The sequence below is a fragment of the Herpailurus yagouaroundi genome, unplaced genomic scaffold, assembly GCF_014898765.1.
Source record: "Herpailurus yagouaroundi ecotype Mexico unplaced genomic scaffold, PumYag 100, whole genome shotgun sequence".
In the NCBI taxonomy this organism is placed as follows: Eukaryota; Metazoa; Chordata; class Mammalia; order Carnivora; family Felidae; genus Herpailurus; species Herpailurus yagouaroundi.
Genome location: NW_024412391.1, coordinates 7,523,029 through 7,537,682, shown reverse-complemented (window position 1 = coordinate 7,537,682; position 14,654 = coordinate 7,523,029). Strand labels below are relative to the sequence as shown.

Here is a 14,654-nt window from a genome sequence, read left to right as displayed (position 1 = left end):
TGAAGGAGGCTGTCAAGGATCAAGGAGGCAGAAGGATTATCCCCACTGCCTGGGGGAAATGGACCATGTGAACCGAAATGCAATAACAGAGTGCTTGCAAACACATACACATTCTTCGTTAAAATGTATGCTTTTTCTTGGCATTAGAGGACTTGGTTCTTGGACAGATGCTCCGTGTGAGGCACGACACATAGGCTGAGTGGCGGTCATCTGGTCTAGCCCACCCAGGTCTTCCAGCCACACTTGGTTTCTGAACCCGAACAGTGTTGTCCATCCACAGTCTGCCCTAAACTGTGAGCTGGGATTACAATTCTGCTTTGTTTATCTTGCCTCTGACCCTCCCCAGCCTAATTTCCCACTTTGCAAATTGTAGACAACTTTTCAGTTGATTTAGTTTGAACATAAGCAGAGTTGGACCGGAGGAACGCTGGGAAGGCGGGTAGGAGGGTTCTCCAGGGTCTGATGATGTTATCTTCTTGACCTGAGTGATGGTTACACGAATGTGGTCATTTGCAAAGGTTTGTTATGCCGTATACTCACGATCGGAGAACTTTTCTGTTATGTATATTTTACTTCAAGCAAAAATGAAAATGAAAATAAGGCAAAGTACTGAGATACTTATACAATGATGCTTTTCTCAATGCTCTTTAGGATATTAAAAACTGCAAATATCCTGCATGCAGAAAGGTAGAGGATTGGTAAAATAACTTTTAGTACATCTATAAAATAGAGTGTTACACAATCATAAGAAATGTTGACAAAGATGTGTATTTATTCACCTGGAGGTGTTAAGTAAACAATATAATATGAAATAAGTTAGAAAAGAAGGTATATTCCAAAATATTAAAAGTGATCATCTCTGGGTAGAATATTGGTATTAATAAAATAAACTAATCTGAGGAGCTTGTTAGGTACAAATTCCTGAGCTCCCAAGACTCAAGAGACGCCTATTCAGTCTCCCCCGCCCCCCAACCCCAACACACATACCTACCCAGGTTAACTGTGATGTATAGACTGGTTCCTACCATTTTGGGGGGTCTTGGACCCCTTTGAGAATCTGATATAAACCATGGATCCTCTCTCCTAAAAAACAAATGGACATACCAAAGCTTGGATACAACCTGCAGGTGGGAGGGGGTCATTCATGACTCCAGTTAAGAACCTTTAATGGAGAATGACAGGTCAACCTCTTCTTCATTTTCCTTCTTGTTCTTTTTTTTTTTTTCCCTTAGAAGACTCCTTGCTCCCAACTCCCTAAAGGTGAGAACCTCTGCCAAGTGGCACAGGTCCTTGGGCCATTACAGAGTTCAGACTGCTGGTGCCGTCCGGAGGGGATCAACCAGCGGGATATGCTGTGGTGGTGGGCCTGAGGCCTGCTTGAGAACTTGCCTGTGCTGCCCACCATTCTTTTCCTGCGTCCCCCCTGCAGCCCTTGCAGGATGGCACTTGGGGTGCAGCCTCTTCCACACCTCCCTGCTTCTGGTCCAGAGGAGTAAGCCTCCTCGCTGGAGCACAGGTCTGAGGAAGCTAACCCCAAAGTCTGGATGCCCCTCTTGTTAACATCAACACCACAAGCCCCTCCATTTTTCCTGCACATGTACTATTTCACTTATGCCGATTTGGGTCCCTACAACGAGATGGGAACGTTTCCTACGATATAAATGGGAATAGGGTCAAAGCTGTGGCTTCCGTGTTTTAAGGACCCCAAGAACGTTTCCTTAACAGACCTTAGCAGGAGATTTCCTTTTTGTGTGTGCCTCTAAAAGTCATGGACTGCTTGGGCAGTGAGTGATGCTACGGCTTTGAAGAGAGAAGGCCATCCAGAGGAGTCAGGTCCTTTGGGGACGAGACGACTGGGTTGTACAACAAATGACCTTGGCCACCAGGTGGCATCACTGGCTGGCCTCAAGTGCAGCTCATCCCAGGAGGCAACTGTTCCTACAGCCCCGATATGACCTCAGGATTCCACACACAGGCCAATCCTTTCGGGGAGAGGAAAGGTGTCCCCCACCCCCACCCCCCTACTTGTGAGCAGGAGCGTGGTAGGCATCGCCACAGCCCTCCTCCCCTGACACCTGCCTCTGTCCCCGCTTCTGCCGGAGGAGCACGTTGTTTCTAAGTCCCTGGTCACTGCTCCTGCCCTCCTCCTCCTCCCTCCTCTTGGCTTCAGAGCCCAGCTGCCAGGCAGGATGAACCAGGGCAAGATGGCACAGGGCAGTAGAGACTCTTCCTAGCCCTGGCATAATAAAAAGAAAACCCAAACACTTTTCTTTCTTTTAATACCTAAGGTTAAAAATATAAAAAGTCCCAAACCCAACAACCCAAACAATACATCTGAATGTCGGTGACATGCCTGGTCTCAGGTCCCCTTCACAGCGCTGTTCTGGAGAAGCAGCACCTGCTGCACGGCTCTTGGGCCCTGGGTCCTGGGGAGGCTGTGCGGCAGCCGGAAACCATCCTGGCCTTCACCCCACACGTGGGACAACCAGGACCCAGCGTTTCAGAAAGGCCACTAGGACTGTTTTTTTTTTTTAAATGTGCTTGCACTAGGAGGAAGTTTCCCCTTGAGGATGAGCCGAAGGTTATTTCTTGTGGAGAAACTTCATTTTATTGCCTAAAAAAAAAAAAAAAGAAAAGAAAACGAGAACATTTCACCAGGCGGACAAAAGTGAAATCCCGCTCTTTTCATCCCAGACGCGGTGTGGACAAGTGTGGCCTCCGGTGTCACCTCTGAAGCCTCTCTGTGTGCCCTTCTGTGACAAAAAGGGATCTTCCCCAGAGGTGGGAGTTTTGAAAGGAAGAGCTTCAGAGCCGGAAAGGAGGCTTTGCTCCTGCACTGGTGACACAGGAAGCACTGAATGTGCCGTGTCCTTGAGGAGCCAAGGATGGAGAAGACTCCTGGCGGCCCGGTGGGTCGGGGCAGGCACAGTACGGCCACGTGTAGCTCCTCCTGTGCTTTGTCAGTGCAATTCAACCAAAGTCCTTACGATTCTTTTATTTTCCTTTTAATTTTTATTTATTTTTTTAAGTAATCTCTACACCCAACATAGGGCTCAAACTCATAACCCTGAGCTCAAGAGTTGCACGCTCCACTGACTGAGTCAGCCAGGCACCCCCAGGTCCTTATAATTCTTACGTTTCCACTTTTCAGGGCCACTTGGAGGCTAGTCCAGGCCTTTCCTGCCATACACCCTTCTCTGGTTCCCTTCGCACTTCCTAAACTCAATTCCCCAGAAGATTTGAGAGTGTGGGAGTAAAAAAGGGGACACCTGGGTGGCTCAGTTGGTTAAGCTTCCAACTCTTGATTTCAGCACAGGTCATGATCTCTTAGTTTGTGGGTTCGAGCCCTGCATTGGGCTCTGTACTAAGGGTGTGGAGCCTGCTTGGGATTCTCTCTCCCTCCCCCTGTGCTCCTCCCTTACACACAAGCCTGCTCTCTCTCTCTCTCTCTCTCTCTCTCTCTCTCTCTCTCTCTCTTTAACTATGTAAGTTAAAAAAAAAAAAAAAAAGACCACGGGAGATAACAGCGAAGGAAGATAGCAAGACAGCCCAGGGGGCTGTAAAGCAGGGGGGGGTCCTTAGTTTCCTCAGTTTATATTCTGGGGCCAGATTAGAACAGGAGGTTACAATGCTGATGCGGAAGCACAGCTCAGCATTATTTAGGACCCACCCCAGGGGAAGCAACTGGCTGAGACTCCAAGGACCAGAGGCTGGTGCTGGGGACTGACAGCTGGGCCTTACCAAGTCCCTTCAGGAACCTATTGACGCCACTGTGTTCTCCACTGGGGAGTGTTTCCAGGTACTCCTGGGCTCGGACCTCAAACAGACCTGTTGGCAAAAGAAATCCCAGCCATTTTAGTCCCTTCTCTTTCCCTGTCTTCTAAACATACCCATTTCCTTATTGCCATAAAAAAAACCTTGCTTCTGAGACGAGCGGCTCCTATAAACATGCTCTGAATCGTAAGGTTTCTAAGGGTTTTTATTGCCCTTATAATTGCCCAACCTTGTGCAGTAAGTGTCTTTGGAAGGCTAGAAAGCCAACCCGTATGTGAAATCCTATTTTTATTCAGCAAACACCTTCCAAGTGTCTATACCGTGCCAGGCATGCGGTTTGGAGGATGAACCAGACGGCCCTGGCTTTCAGGACTCCTGCAGCCTCCCATACGAGGAACGCTGGCCAAGTGGTTGGCTTCCTGGGAATCCATCAGCCATCTATCAGCTCAGCAGGGCCAGACACAGCACCTCGTAGGTGTGAGGCCAGGGCGGGAGCCTCAGCCATTCCGTCTTCTTTTCTCATCGTCTTCACTGGATAGAGGCTGCCTTCCATGCTACTTTTAAGCTTTTGTGTCTCTCGACCTTCTATCAAATAGTGATCTGTAGACAGATATGCCGGTAAAGCAGAGCTTCTCTTTAAAGGAATCCTATCATGGGGAGTGTGACTCATACTTTAATCAATTTCCTTTTGTCTCTTCAGTTACTACTCATCAGAATACCTGAAGTGTGGCCAGCCTCCATCATTACTTTGCAAAGAGCTCCAGGAATGTGGGGCTTTGGTTCCTTAGCCTAGTCTCTGCCATCACAGCACCAGAGGACAGCAAGGCCCAGGCGGAGGCTCTCCCAGGACCCCCCTGCCCTCCCTACTCACTGCACCTGGGTGGTAAGTGTCTCTCCACCGACCCCGGTCTAATCCCATCGGTGACCGTCTTTACCCACATTTCCAGCTTTTCGATTCCCGAAAGGGCTTAAGATGATGTAAGAAAGAGAGGGGAGTGATCTGATCCTCCTTCACATACTTTGCCTCCCCAGCCCTGGAAATACGATGGAACCCAGCCAAAGGGGACAGGAAGAGGGAGGAGAGAGAATGCAGGAGGGGAATGGGTGGCCTCTGTGGCGAGATGACCCCCATGCTGGGAGAGCCACTGCTGTCCTCCCTCCTGTGTGGTCAATCTGGCTAAGCGTCAGGAGGCCCTCACACAAAGTGGAGGCCTCGGCCTTCCTCTCTTCCCCCGTCCCGTCCCAGCTGGCTCCTGCCATGCCCAGTGGAGATGGAGGAAAGAAGGGCAGAAGGGAGGAGGAGAGGCCTGAGGAAAAGGAGACGAGGGGCCAGAGAGAGACAGGGGAGAGTGTTCTCAAGGGTTTCGTCAACTTGGAAAGATAGAACAGAAGGAGAACTTGCCACCAGAACCTGGACTGTGGTTCTGGGAGAGGCTGTGAGAGGGGACAGAGATGGCCCGAGAAGACAGGCAGGACACTGGGGCAGCTGGCTCAGCTCCGAGGTGGCAAGAAGGGGCGTTCTCCAGAGCAGGCAGCCGCACTGGTCCCACCAGGGCCCTGGCTCCATGACCTTCCTTTTTACTCATCTGCCCCCGGGGCCAGGGCGTCCCTAGCTGCCTGGGCCCCCACGTGGAAGGTGCTCCTCACCTCTGGCATCCTGCCGGCGCAGTTCCCGCTCTTGGATGAAGCCCCGAAAGGTCTGGGTCTCCATGAAAACCTCCAGGAAACGGCGGAGGCTCTTGGAGGAGACGGCTTTGCGGAAGGCCTCTCGCTGCAGGGTCCTCTCCTCACGCTCGCCCGCCGTCAGGAACAAGGAGTAGTGACCCACGATCTCCACGAAGAAGCGGACAAAGGCTTCTGACACCACCTCGTTCAAGGGGCTGGACTCCGGGCCTGAGCACAGTGAGGAGGGGCCGGTGAGGGCAGGGTTGACACAGAGCCCCCGAGACACAGGTTACCCAAGGTGATGAAGTCATTTCGTGTCCCCTTGTCATCAGGGATTTTAGGGCCCAAACGGAGGAGGCGGGAAAAATCGTCTCACGATTCAGTGTTCGAATGAGATCCAGATAAAGGGGTTGCACACCCACTTTCTCTCCGGGCATGCCTCTCCGGCCGGCCACGTGGAAGGGACAGTCACTTGCCCATTTGCTCCCGGACTGTAATGACTGAAGAGCAAGGTGCAGTCTGGGAGGTGGCTGGGCACTTACCACGCTTGCAGTCTGGGGGCCCGTCGTCCTGGTCACTAGCCAGGTCATTCCTCTGCTCCAGAATGTGCTCCAGGGCTACCTGCAGCTTCCTGGGGAGAATGGAGTCCTCGTCATCCATCTGTAAAGCAGAAAAAGCAGGTGGGCCATTGCCCCAGGTCTTCTGGGGTGGATACAGGTCATGCTGGATACACCGCAGGGCCATCCTGGCACAGTTTTTGGTTTAGCGGAAGGAATATGATTTAGAGACAGAGATCTGAGGTTTGAATCTCTATTCCACTTTTTACAAGCGATATGAGCCTCGGTTTCCCCACTTGTTAAATGGGCTAGCAATCCATATCTACCCCATTGTGAAGATTAAATGCATATAGAAGACATCGATGAAAGAATTTGACAAAGATGTAAATAAATGAAAAGATATTCTGTGTTTATGGATTAGAAAAATCAATGTTGGGGCGCCTGGGTGGCTCAGTCGGTTAAGTGTCCGACTTCAGCTCAGGTCACGATCTCACGGTCCGTGAGTTTGAGCCCCGTGTCGGGCTCTGTGCTGACGGCTCAGAGCCTGGAGCCTGTTTCAGATTCTGTGTCTCCCTCTCTCTCTGCCCCTCCCTCGTTCATGCTCTGTCTCTCTCTGTCTCAAAAAGAAATAAACGTTAAAAAAAAAATTAAAAAAATTAAAAAAAAAAAAGAAAAATCAATGTTGTTAAAATGTCCATATTACCCAAAGCCATCTATAGACTCAGTGCGATCCCTATCAAAATTGCAATGGCATTTTTTATAGAAATAAAAACAGCCATCCTAAATTTCACATGGAACCACAAAAGACAATGAATAGCCAAAGCAATCCTGAGAAAGAAGAATAAAGCTGGAGGCATCACAATTCCTGATTTCAAATTTTATTACAAAGCTATAGTTATCAAAACAGTATGGTACTGGCATGAAAAGAGACACATAAACCAATAGATCAGATACAAGAGCCTAGAAATAAACCCACGCATTTATGCTCAACTAATGTTTGGCAAGGGAGCTAAGAATTCAATGAGGAGGGGCATCTGGGTGGCTCAGTCAGTTAAGTATCTGACTGGCTCAGGTCATGATCTCATGGTTTGTGGGTTTGAGACCCACATTGGGCTGTGGCACTGACAGTGTGGAGCCTGCTTGGGATTCCCTCTCTTTGCCTCTCTCTCTGCCCCTCCTCCACTCACGCTTTCTCTCAAAAATCAATTTAAAAAAAAACTTAAAAAAACAAAAGAATTCAATTCAAAGAATGATGGTCTCTTCAACAAATGGTGCCGGGAAATTCACATGCAAAGGCAAAAAACTGGACCCCTATCTTACACCACTCACAAAAATCAACATGAAATGGATTAAAGATTTAAAGATAAGATCTGAAACTGTAAAACTATTGGAAATAAATGGAAAAAGCTCCTTGACATTGGTCTTGGCAATGATTTTTTCGGTTATGACACCTAAAAGCACAGTGACAAAAGCAAAAATAAAAAAGGGCTACATTGCACTAAAGAGCTTCTGCACAGTGAAAGAAATGATGAACGACAGTCGTATACTTGTGCACCATTGGTGGGAGCGTCAATTAGTGCAGCGGCTATGGGAAACAGAACGGAGGTTCCTCAAAAGTTAAGGATAGAACTACCCTCTGATTCAGTAATCCCACTTCTGGGTATATATCTAAAGGAAACGAAATCACTATCTTGAAGAGGTATCTGCACCTCCATGCTCACTGCAGCATTATTCACAAAGGCCAAGACATGGGAACAACCTAAGTGTTCATTCATGGATGAGTGAATAAAGAAAATAATAGATAGGGGTGCGTGGGCGGCTCAGTCGGTTAAGTGTCTGACCTCGGCTCGGGTCATGATATCACTGTCCGTGAGTTCGAGCCCCGCGTCGGGCTCTGTGCTGGTAGCTCAGAGCCTGGAGCCTGCTTCGGATTCTGTGCCTCCCTCTCTCTCTGCTCCTAACCCACTCGCATTCTGTCTCTGTCTCTCTCAAAAAATAAACATTAAAAAAAAATTAAAAAAAAATAAAATAATAGATAACAAAGAATATACACACACATATACACACACATACAACATACATATACATACATATACACAATGGAATGTATACACACACATACACATATAATGGAATATTAGTTACAAAAAGCAGGAAATCTTGCCTTTGTGACAACATGGATTGACCTTGAGGGCATTATGCTTAGTGAAAGGAGTCAGACAAAGACAAATCCTGTATGTTCTCCCTTCTATGTGAAATCTAAAAAAGCCGAACTTGGGGCGCTTGGGTGGCGCAGTCGGTTAAGCGTCCAACTTCAGCCAGGTCACGATCTCGCGGTCCGTGAGTTCGAGCCCCGCGTCAGGCTCTGGGTTGATGGCTCAGAGCCTGGAGCCTGTTTCCGATTCTGTGTCTCCCTCTCTCTCTGCCCCTCCCCCGTTCATGCTCTGTCTCTCTCTGTCCCAAAAATAAATAAACGTTGAAAAAAAAAATTAAAAAAAAAAATAAAAAAGCCGAACTCACAGATTTCGAGTAGACATGGTGGTTGCCAGGAGCCAGGGTGTGGGGGAAATGGGTATAATCTTCAGGTTGTAAGATAAGTTCCGGGGAAATCCAATGCATGGCATGGTAACTACAGTTAACAACAGCACTCCACTGTATACTTCAGAGTTGTTACTAGGTCTTAAATGTCATCACACACACACAAAGGATAATAATGTGAGAGGATAGAAGTGTTAACTAATCTTATTGTGATAATCATTTCATAGTATGTACGTGTATCAAATCATCATTGTAAACTGGTATATGTCAGTAATATCTCAATAAAGCTGGGGGGAAATTAAGTACAATACAAAGTCCTTGGCACCTAGTAGATACTCAACAAATGTTCCCCGCTGCCCCCACCCTTCAGGATAGCCAGTGCTAATAAGGGAGCTGTGGTCAGGACAGATGACCAGTGTGATCCAAAGTTGGCTTTATGATCTGACCTCAGAGCAGGAGGGCCTTGGGAAGGGCAAGCAGACAAAAGTAATGATTAAAAAAACCGAACAAACCACATTAACATGACAGAACTTTTCAGCAGTATGGCCACGTCCAAGTTTAAAAGCAATCCAACAGAATGCCTGGAAAACCTTACTACCATGATTCTTTGCGAGATCTGATAGGAGTTAGCTCTCTTAGGTGAGTGGTAACAAGAACATAAATGTGTATTATTTTCTCTGATAATGAGAGTAGTTTATGATCATTATAGAAAACAAATGAAAGTATTAAAACAATTTAAGATCTCTCACACTCTGCCTCCTTTTCAGTCTCCTACCCCGAACAGTAAGTATCCATGTTTTGGTGAGTTTTCCTTTCCATCTTTTTTAGAGGTGTGCGCGTGCGCACACACACACACACACACACACACACACACACACACACACGTATACACACACACAGTTGACCTTTGAACAACACAGGTTTGAACTCTGTAGGTCCACTTACAGGCAACTTCTTTTTCAATAAATCCAGTACAGTCCTGTAAATGTATTTTCTCTTCCTTATGATTTTCTTGGTAATACTTTCTCTTTTTTTCTCTAGCTTACTTTATTCCAAGTATCTGATGTATAAGACATATAACAAAGAAAATACGTATTAATCAACTGTTTATCCTATCAGTAAGGCTTTTGGCCATCAGTAGGCTATCGGTAATGAAGTCTTTGGTTAAGTCAAAAGTTATTATACACAGATTGTCAACTATGCAGGGACACTTCTAACCCTTGTGTTGTTTAAGGGTCAACTGTGTTTTTTTCTTTCTCTTTCCTTTTGTTTTTGTTTTTTTTTTTAAGTTTTTTTTTTTCAATGTTTATTTATTTTTGGGACAGAGAGAGACAGAGCATGAACGGGGGAGGGGCAGAGAGAGAGGGAGACACAGAATCGGAAACAGGCTCCAGGCTCTGAGCCATTAGCCCAGAGCCCGACGCGGGGCTCGAACTCACGGACCGCGAGATCGTGACCTGGCTGAAGTCGGACGCTTAACCGACTGTGCCACCCAGGCGCCCCTCCTTTTGTTTTTTAAGATATTCTTTTTTTTTTTTTAAGTTTATTTTATTTATTTTGAGAGAGACAGAGATAGCATGAGCAGGGGAGGGGCAGAGACAGAAGGGGTGAGAAAGAATCCCAAGCAGCCTCTCTGTTGTCAGCGCAGAGCCTGATGTGGGGCTTGAACTCACGAACTTTGAGATCGTGGCCTGAGCCAAAATCAAGTGTCCGATGTTTAACCGACTGAGTCACCCAGGCGCCCCGTCTATAGTTATAACCTATACAAAGCTTCTAACTGTTAGAAAATAATTTTCTAACACAACAAATGGGACTCAATCCATTCCCAAACCCTTCCCCTTTGATCCCTGCCTTCTGTCCTGTTCTCAGTACAGCCCGGCTAGGGATCACTCAAGCCTGCCGGCCTATTGTGCAATCCCAGGCCCACCAAGGAGCCTTTCCAGACCTGGAAAATTGTGTCCCAAACAACAGAGAGGTGAAAACAGAGCAGCACGCTGAAGCCAGCCTTTTTACTCACCTGTCTGAGGAACCGATTGTTGACCAGGTCAACCACAAGGACCTGCAAGATGAAGAAAAGGGACGATTACTGTCACCAGGGTTTCTGGGATGTAGTGACAGACTCTTAGCCTTCTTCCTTCTTGGCATCCCGACAGGCAGCTAGGGTGGGGGATAGAGTGGCCCATTTGTGGTTTCCCGACGTTGCCACTGTAGCCACAAGTGATGAAGAGGGGAGGTAGGGGGTGGGGAAGGGCTTTCCAGAATCGCATGCTTTCAACACTGAAACCACAGCTGGGACATGTGTATGCCACAGATTGGACTCCCTGTCCCGTTCCCACGCTGGCTAAGGCAGAGCCTTTGGGACAGATTTTTAGTGTGCAGGTTACTGGGGTGGGCAAAAGATGCTACAGGCCCCCCAGGACCCCCCTTGCTTCCATTCCATTCGACACTGCCAACCCCCACTCCCAGCTCGCTCTCTCCTCTCAGCTACCCAGGTGGCCTTGTCCTTTCTCTGAACGGGACAAGAAGAGAGAAACCCAGAGGAGTGGATCCAACTGGAGAATAAATCAAGCTGCAGGTGCTGGGCTTTCATTAGTCAAAGCTTTTAGGGTAGGCACCTTCCCCTTGTCTCCGTAAACAGGGACTGGGGACTGGGACCCGGGCCAGGTGGGCCAGGTGTTGCGTGAGGCAAGTGAGGCACCTACAGCACAGGTCAGGAAAATGCTGGCCTCTGCTTACGTGACCCGGGGAGTGAGGCCCTCACTTGGGCCTCGGCATGGGCCACACTGGCTATGATGAAGAGCATGGGCCTGCATGGTCACCATGTTCTCACCAACAGCTGGAAACACAGGCTCTAATACATCCCAGAGACTGTGCCCAGGAGTTGAGGGAGCCCTCCCATTCCTCCTTCTGGGGTTGAACTGAGCCATTTCAGGGATCACACAGTACCCAGACAAGCTCCTTGCAGTTCAGAAACTTACATGCGAAGAGCTGTGTGTACTGGTGAATACTTAATGGGGCTTCAGGCTACCTGGGCAATTAGAAGAGCTATGTCTGGGGCCCGGGGGTGAATTTCAGGGACAGGCGTTCCCCAGGGGGTTTGGAAGTGAGTAGTATCAGTTAGGCCCCTCTGGTTCCCTCTCTGAGTGCTGGGAGCTCAGGACACAGGACAGTGATTATTTAGAGGAAGGAACTGGGGCTAAATACCCACAGAAATGCCAGGTAGGATGTTCCCTGCTTGGGTGCAAGCCTGAGAACCCAGCACTGGAGGATTAAAAACATTTTGGTTGTTGTCTCTTTAACTGATATGAAAAAGGACCTGTTCGCACAACCTGTCAACTTTGTTATTAGTCCAAATATAAATTCCAGTTAGCTCTTGTGTGCTCCCCGCCCACCTCCCAGTTTGGGGGAATGCAAGGGAGGGGACGTTAGGGTAGATGGCTCCTTCTGGATGAAACGTTTTAACATCTGGTTAAGTTGTAGATGTCTGCCCTTCTCAGGCCAGTAGGTTCATTTAGAGGAGAGAACTGAACTTGCGGCTACTGAGGGTCCACTGAGGCGGACTGGGGTCGGGGGTGTGGATCTAACAGACAAAGCCATGGGGTCCCCTATTTCCTGCGTGCCTACAGTGCCTTAGCCAACACCTCCCCTCTACCTCGGGCACCCTCGGGAGGGAACAGGGATGCCCCCAGAGCTCACCTCTTCCAGCGGCAGCTCCCTGAGCAGTGGCAGCGAGCTGGTGAGCAGCCCGATGAGGAAGGGGGTTGGTGAGCACACGATGTCGATCATGGTGGGGGGCAGCACGGGGATGTAGGTGTGCTGCCAGGTGAACGGGTAGATGGCGGCCACCATTGCATGGCCACACTTGGACAGCGTGCTGCAGTGGAGGGGAGAGAAGGGGAGAAGGTGCAGATTCAGGGAAAGCTCCAGCCTGCTCAGGCTCAGAGGGTGGGTGGCCTCCATGGAGGAGGCTGGAGACAAATGTGGGCACTCCTCCCCGAAGGCGTGTTGGTCAGAAAGGGCGTCACGTGTGTAAGCAGGTACATCACATAACACAGTCCTAACGCAGAGTATATCAGGCACATGGAGCCTGTGTGAGGCTTGGACACACAGCCAGAAGGACAGATTGAATGCCTCAGCTAACTTTTGCTAGTGTCCCTTCACATGCAAGCTACATTCGTTTTTATTTTATTATTTTTTTAATGTTTATTTTTGAGAGAGCACGAGCAGGGAGGGACAGAGAGAGAGAGGGAGACACAGAATCCGAAGCAGGCTCCAGGCTCTGAGCTGTCAGCACAGAGCCCAACGCGGAGCTCGAATCCATGAGCCCCGAGATCATGACCTGAGCTGAAGTTGGACGCTGAACCTACTGAGCCACCCAGGCGCCCCATGAGCTACTTTCTGGTTAGATCTTGACCACATCATTCACTTTCACCCCTCTTCCCCATATCCTTCCAAAACAACGAAAGCCTCTTTTCTCATGGATGCTCATGGATTTCTCTTACTGAAGACAGTTTTATATTCTAACACTAGCTGCTTCTTCGTTCCCTTCTGCACATTCGCTCAGCCAAGCACGAATACCTAGGTGCCATTAGGGCAAACAGGGTGGCTCCTCTGGCATTTACATGGCAACCACCAACTGTGAGGCTCTCCTTGTAAGCAAGAAACTCATATGCAGTCAGTTACCCCTTACCCAGAATTCAAAACTTAACAAAAAAACACAACATTCTCTCTTAAAGAATAATGATCATGGTGTAGCCTTTATCGGCAAGCCCTGAGCTCCACTGATCACCGTCCCCAGTGCTCTGTGAGGAGCTTGAGTTCATGCCTGGTCTGCTGGATGAATGGGTGGATTACCCCAGGCTGTCATCTGGAATATCAGCCCCACTGTGCCACAGATGGTGATGCCTGGCAGCCTCCCAGGGTGGGCAAGAGCTGACTTTCCCTTCTTCTGGGCAGTTTCTTGTTGCTGGTGAGCCTGCTGGGGTCAGACCGTCTCTGTTCACATCCTAGTATGCTGTTCTAAAATGCCATGGGACTCAAACGTCAGAAGCTTGTTAGAAATATGTGTAATGTAAGAATAGAATAAAAGCGAGGGCCCATGGGTTCTCCCTGGAGTATACAGCATCCTTCTCAGGCCACAAGCCCTATAACCAGCATTTGATTTGTTAGGCCACCTTTTTAATGTTTGCCCCAGTTTTCAGCTGAGTTCTGTTTAGGAAGCAGAGTTCTGGATAGATGAATGCCCCCTTACTGGGTTCCCAGGGATGTCAGGCACCTACAAAGGCATGCATACCTTGAAGATACTGTGGGTTCTGTTCCACACCCCCACAATCAAGCAAATATGTTTGGGACAGGGAGTCAAATGATTTTTTTTTGTTTTCCGGTGCATATAAAAATTATGTTCGGGGCGCCTGGGTGGCGCAGTCGGTTAAGCGTCCGACTTCAGCCAGGTCACGATCTCGCACTCCGTGAGTTCGAGCCCCGCGTCGGGCTCTGGGCTGATGGCTCGGAGCCTGGAGCCTGTTTCCGATTCTGTGTCTCCCTCTCTCTCTGCCCCTCCCCCATTCATGCTCTGTCTCTCTCTGTCCCAAAAATAAATAAACGTTGAAAAAAAAATTAAAAAAAAAATTACGTTCATAGTATACAGTATGCAAATATGCAATAGTATTATGTCTATAAAGTGTATAGATTTCAATTAAAAAACAGTTTGTTGCTAAAAAATGCTAACCATCATCTGAGCTTCCAGTGAGTCATAAATCACCAATCACAGATGACCATAACAAATATAATGATAATGAAAAATATTGTGAGATATTACCAAAGTGTCACACAGAGACACAAAGCAAGCAAATGCTGGTGGAAAAATGGTGCTGATAAACTTGCTTGAAGCAGGTTGCCACAAACCTTCAACTTGTAAAAAAAACACAGTATCTGCAAAGTGCAACAGAATGAGGTATGTAATGTCATGGTCATAAAACCTTTCCAAGCCCATTTTAGTGGAATCACTTAACTTTGGCTTCCTTAAGGAGCAAAGATATTGGCTAGCAAGGGAAATACCCAGACAGAAAGAGACAAATACCGGATGATTCCACTTACATGAGGGACTCAGAATAGGCAAAT

General features: G+C 48.1%; 1 protein-coding gene across 4 annotated transcripts in view; it reads right to left on the bottom strand.

Moving 5' to 3' along the window:
- Positions 1-752: 752 nt before the first annotated feature.
- The window catches only part of DENND2A (DENN domain containing 2A), a 103,836-nt gene continuing 89,934 nt past the window's right edge, over positions 753-14,654 (bottom strand). For all 4 annotated transcript variants that reach the window (XM_040471792.1, XM_040471790.1, XM_040471791.1 and 1 more), the window contains 6 exons: positions 12,231-12,408; positions 10,552-10,593; positions 5,982-6,099; positions 5,422-5,667; positions 3,742-3,828; positions 753-2,614 (listed from right to left, as the gene is read on the bottom strand). In XM_040471792.1, the coding sequence (XP_040327726.1) occupies positions 2,583-2,614; positions 3,742-3,828; positions 5,422-5,667; positions 5,982-6,099; positions 10,552-10,593; positions 12,231-12,408 (703 nt within the window). In that variant the 3' untranslated portion in view covers positions 753-2,582. The remainder of the gene's footprint in view (positions 2,615-3,741; positions 3,829-5,421; positions 5,668-5,981; positions 6,100-10,551; positions 10,594-12,230; positions 12,409-14,654) is intronic.